This window comes from Ptychodera flava, chromosome 9 (assembly GCF_041260155.1).
Source record: "Ptychodera flava strain L36383 chromosome 9, AS_Pfla_20210202, whole genome shotgun sequence".
Classification (NCBI taxonomy): domain Eukaryota; kingdom Metazoa; phylum Hemichordata; class Enteropneusta; family Ptychoderidae; genus Ptychodera; species Ptychodera flava.
This window is the reverse complement of record NC_091936.1, coordinates 15887371-15893370: the sequence shown is the minus strand read 5'-3', so window position 1 is coordinate 15893370 and position 6000 is coordinate 15887371. Positions and strand designations below refer to the sequence as shown.

The 6000-nt window shown below is 36.9% G+C and overlaps 1 protein-coding gene across 2 annotated transcripts in view; it reads right to left on the bottom strand.

Annotated features, from left to right (window-relative positions):
• Nucleotides 1–208: 208 nt before the first annotated feature.
• LOC139140155 (glycine receptor subunit alphaZ1-like) overlaps nt 209–6000 on the bottom strand; it is a 48045-nt gene continuing 42253 nt past the window's right edge. The window contains exons 7-9 of one of the 2 annotated variants that reach the window (XM_070709212.1): nt 2351–2580; nt 1656–1784; nt 209–933 (exon numbers count right to left, since the gene is read on the bottom strand). In XM_070709212.1, the coding sequence (XP_070565313.1) occupies nt 658–933; nt 1656–1784; nt 2351–2580 (635 nt within the window). In that variant the 3' untranslated portion in view covers nt 209–657. The remainder of the gene's footprint in view (nt 934–1655; nt 1785–2350; nt 2581–6000) is intronic. The other variant, XM_070709211.1, reaches the window with a different exon arrangement.

Sequence of the window (6000 nt, the reverse complement as noted above, 5' to 3'; positions counted from 1 at the left end):
CATATAAGATTCTACTGCAAACAGACAAGTTTACATAACGGCAGGAACACGTTGATTTATCACCCTCAGTCATTGTAAATTGCCCCGCGAGGAAAAGTCGGCCACCGGTCCTGACATTTTAATATCCTTAAAGCCATCCTTAAAAGCAAAATATAGTTGTTTGAGGCGTGGGCAGATTCAGAACAGAATAAAATGAAATTACAGTTAATTTGGTGTAATGTTGAAGCAAGCCGAGCCTGTTAATTTTATTTATCACTGAGAAATAAACACTGAATTGTCTTTCGAGAACTGAAGTAATTCGTTTTCAAATGTCAAGTAGGGTACACGCTAATAGGCGTGACATGCACATGTTTTGATGATGTGCTAGACGCCAAAATGGGTCATTGCAGTATTATAATGTCTGATATCAGGACGCAGTGTAAGAACTGAGTTCTAAAACAAATGTCTTGCTTCTCACTTGAAAGCTATGGTTGAAAGCAGCTCTGGTTTCCTTGAAGGACCACAACACTGTGACTCCTAGAGGGACCGTATGCCGCCATGGTGCGGACCTAATCGAATGGCTGGCTGTCTCTATGATTTGATCATGCATTTACAACACTCCTTCTGATTGGCCAGGAGGCGACTTTTTGTTCGGGAACATCACGAGGACTTAGTTTTCTATCGGTTGTCTGCCGTGATGTCTGCAAATGGATCTCTGTTGTAACTGGCGAGGCAAATCGGCCAGTAGAATATATTGAAGATGATGAACAAGATAGGAAACACCACTCTGGATATTTTGTCAACTTTCCTGGGATTCACGTTTTCAGCTACCCACGTGGCGATGAAGTAATCCTTGTCGTCTTCGTCCTCAGAATCGAGGGATTGCTTGCGTCCATTGTGATTTTCGGCATAATCTTCCAACTCCATATCCTTGGCTGACTCAGCGGCCATTAACTGAAAGCAAGATGAAGTCAGACTGGTATCGTATCGTAGATAAGGAATTGTTGAATTCTAAGTGTAAAAGCCTGTAGTAGACATCTGTATTGTTGCATATTGTATTAAGTGTTATCATCGAGTTAACGTTGATATTAAATATTGGGAGTATATAACTGCAACATTTGCTTTGTGCAAAAAGATATACTGTAACAGTATCAATGTCTTAAAGGCGACGAATCTTGTTATGTACGTGAGTTAAAGCTCTGTAGAAAACAAACATGACACTGTCTTTGAAAACTCGAGCCTTGTGAATCATACGTCATACCTTTACAAAAGCCGACATTGGTCGAACAAAACTGACCCCCCTCCCCGCCTGACAGATATGTACGAATCGCAAGTCTCAAATTCTCGCAAAATCTCGGAAAAAATTTACAATATCCTAGAATGGATCTAGTTTGAGCATAAATAAACCAAATGATTGAGTCGAAGATTTCGAAAGATTTCCAAAAACTATCGTATCAAGAAAATACCGCGCAAGTGTTCTTTATTGGTAAATTTCCTTTTCGGTATGTAAACTTACATTTCCATTAACCCTTTCACCCCCGTTTTCTTTTCTAGCGATCCAACTTTACCATAGAATACAATGGGATTGATCCAAACCACGGTGGTGAAAGGGTTGACTTTGTCTGACAAATCAATGAGAAGAAGCCAGGAATGGAGGGGGAATAAAACACGGATACCTTTTCAGCCCTCTTCTTTTGTGCATCTTTGCGTCGTTTCTTCTCCGTCAACAGATAATTTACCAGCGCGTATTCACCCAGGGAAGCGAAAACAAATACCAAACACACAGTCATCCAAAGGTCAATCGCCTGGCAAAGAAAACAAACACAAAATGTTATGTACAAATTACAGGTTACTATGACGTTGTACTATAACTGTAACACTTCTTTCGCTATACGTCTACCACTACCATACTCAACTACTACTACTACTACTACTACTACTACTACTACTACTACTACTACTACTACTACTACTACTACTACTACTACTACAGTACTACTCAAACTACTGCTTACTACTGGCACCATCTGCGCATGCGCCTCTTACGTTTCACGATTCCTTCACACCTTTCGACAACCGCCTCCGCCACTGCAGCTATTCATTTTACAGCCACTATAGTATTTCGATACCGTCGCTGTTGCAACGACCCGTCTCACCACTATCCATACGATACTTAATGGGACGGCAAAATAATCTAAACCATACCAAAAACAAGAAGACATTTCATTCCGAGAAGTGCGGCACTTGCGCGTGCATCTGAGAGTACATAGTGAAGCATGCTATCATTCAGAGGCAAGCAGATATTAAATCATTTAGGCTTGAGTTTGCAGGTGTAAAACAGAGTTTTGTTTTTGTTCAGCGACTGGTTTACCTTGACGTACGCCACATGCGGCAATTCGCTCCGGATGCCAGTGCTCAGCGCCGTCACCGTCAGCACGGTGGTGATACAGAGGCTGACCCTGGCTGGAGCGGCTTCCGGGCAGATCCAGAACGAAAACCACGATATGATCACGAAGGTGGTGACGGGCACGTACGTTTGCAGGACTTGGTACTCGTGGATTCGCCGCAGTTTGAAAGAGACACGCAACGCCGAGAATACACCTGTAATATGCATCACAAATAACCTAACAAGTGATTTCTGTACAGCCTGTTTCCGGCGACGACGATGTGATTTTGCCGCTGGGTTTCAATCTTTTGAGATGTGCTGACATAGTACTGGATCTTTATGTACCTCGGAAACAATAACAGAGGGAACAGGTTCGCGGAAAATCCGAGAAAACATTTCATGCTAAAAAAATGATAACAGAATCACGCGATACATTATCTCACAATTTGCCTAATATAGGGAGTTAAGTTAGCCAGTACATAAATGTGAAAAGTTTAATTGGCACTGACATATAAGTAGAAAGTAGACAACATGTTAGTTATTGGATCACAACATATACCCAAAAGGCATTTCTCTTTTTAAATGGTGATTGCCATGTATTTGAGAGTTGAGAATACACGTAAATAGTTCTTGTTTAAAACCATGATAAACGTCAGAGCAAAATTTAAAAAGGGGGGCGGGGGAATCACTTTCGATCGCTACACAAGCAAAAAACGAACGCAGTCGCTTTTACTATACTATACTATATTATCCAAGCATCAACATGCTTAAGTTTTTCCAGCATTTATTACGTCACCATTCGTACAGTTTAATGGTACACGTTTGTGCGACATGAAAAAAGATTGACAGCAGTTCAACTTTTCTTCTTCTAGAATATATACAACTCCCGAGATTCAATAACCGCAAGTACCTGAATTTTACTGTACTTGATTAAAGGCTTGCATAATGTTATGTGTACATGTACATTACACTTGTTTTGGCTTATTAAAATGAAATGAATTTTCTCAGTGATAGCTATTCAGTTTAGATTAAGTGTGGAGTCCCTCAAAGTTAGGATGAGATCAATTTATGCACTTTGGTGCCCAATAAATTTTATTACATTTGCAATAATTTTAAAGGTCCGAATCTCTCTAGAGAACAAAATATTTACATCGCAAAGTTCTCAAAGGCTTACACGGCTGAGTGCATATTTACATGTTTGAAAGTCATGATAATTGCCAGCTTAAAAATAACAGCATTACAAAAGTAGCATGACTTGACCCCTTTTTTCCTCCATTTAATTTACATTAGCCAATGCCAATAAACAGTTCAGGTTGTTTTCCAGTCTGTGATACAGAACGTTTTCAGTCAAATGTTGCGCGAGACTTAATAAAATATCACATTGTATTGGCGAATCACAGATTACGTGTCATAGTCAATGTCAATAATCATGATATCTCATATGAACTTTGACCTTTCAAAGCACGCTTTTTAACTTTATAAATATTCACTTCTATGCAAGGATTCCATTAATTAATTGAGAAAGAGATCGCATTTCACACTTAGTAATTCTTGGAGTACAATTGACAATTCAAAATTAAAAGGGACAATAACTGTAATAATTACCTTCATTTATAGTTTGGCTAGTTGTTGTGCTGAGAACACTATTATTGTTTGTCAAGAATCTTATTGCTGCCTATAGTGAATTTTTAAGAGTACATAATACACGTTAATGAACAGATATGGCAATTTTGTCGTAGTGTAATTTGCTCCATATACTCTAAAGTATTGTGATTTGTCCTTTTGTGAAATTCCAAGATTAAAATTCTTATATAATATATATATATATATATATATATATATATATATATATATATATATATATATATATATGTATATATGTATACGTATATATATATATGTATATATATATATATATATATATATATATATATATATATATATATATATATATATATGTATATATATATATATATATCTCCTTATCAGTTGTGAAGCATTAAACAATAAGGAAAATGTGTAAACACATATGTTAGGGACTGGGAAGAAACTATATATCATGGTGACCTTCAAAATGGCGAGCACAAAATAGCAAAATATGTGTAATGACCCTATAAAATGATGCGCAAAAAATAGCTATACCTACCCTCAAAAACACCGGCCCTGCTCCTGTCATTTCTGCACACATCCCAACATATGTGTTTACACATTTTCCTTATTGTTTAATGCTTCACACCCATATTTATTAACAGTCACATAAAATATGTTCATGTTTTCATTGGACTTCCTGTCTAGTTCTTCGACAACCGGCTTATTTCAACATGAAGAAATAAACTGTCCTGCAGAATTGTATACTATTGCGCACAATTCGTACAAAGATAATCCTTTCTACCTTTTAGAGAATATACTAGTATTGAACACAGCTGTACACAGCACCCTCAACGCCCTAACATGGCGTGTATTTAAGGGTAATTCAGTCTCCCCATTCGGTTTGAGTTACAGCACTTTTGGCTAGATAGTACATCCTTTCTGAGTTAACATAATTTTATTTTTTGTAGAGTTGCGCATTCGTTTTGAGTTGAAACCCATTCCATTTGAAGAGTCGCACATTCGTTTTGAGTTCAAGCACTTGCTATTTGAAGAATCGACAAGTGAGTTTTGTTTTGTTTGTTTTTTTTCTCTTTTATTAAACGAGTCACTATTTACAAAGTATTACAAAATATGAAAGGACAAGAAAATGCATTACATCAGTCTAATTATTTTCTCAAACCTCTGTAAAAACGTTACATCGTCATTATTACTTCTTAAACTTTTTTCAATTTTGAATCGTAGTACCATTTCACTTTTTACAAGATTTTCTATGGGGATATATAGTAGATCCTGATGTCCAATACTTATGGATACTCCATTTACCTAACAAAATCAAAAGCTGCATACTAGAGCGATCTACCTTGCTTGAAATATTTTTGAGAGGCTCAGTGAACACAATATTTTGTTCAGAGACCTCAATATCAAAGTAGCATAATTTTGAAATAATTCCTGATATAAATTTCCAGCATTTTAAAGCTAGTTCACAATTTAAATACCTGTGTTCAATGGAGTCAATTTGCTTACAAATAGAGCATTCCATAGTTGTTTTTTTCTTCCAATAATACAAGTACTTGTTGCATGGAATTAATCGATGCAAAAATCTCCACTGAAAATCTCCAAGCTTAATTTCTTTAGTGACACTTAACACATTCTTCCAGACACTGTGGCATCTGCTCTCAAAATTCGTTGCAACAATGTGTAATTTCTGTCTCCACTTGTTAAGTTTCGTTGTTGCCTGAATCGAATGTCGCTGTACTAGTTTATTGTAGAGTAACTTACATGTTAATTTATGTACTGGAGTCCTGTTCCCATTAATGAGAACACTGTAGCTATCATTGGGAGGCATAACAACATAAAAACATTTCACTCGGTTTGCCCACTGGTAAGTCAGTGGTGTATTAGCTAACTTGTCACCTTTGTTGGCTAAATACCATGCATTTGCAACGTTGACATAAAATCTTGGTAAAAGGACAATATATTTCCTGGCAACGTGCGCCAAAAGTCATGTTGCTGTAAAATTGTTGACGTATTATCTAAATGAAAAT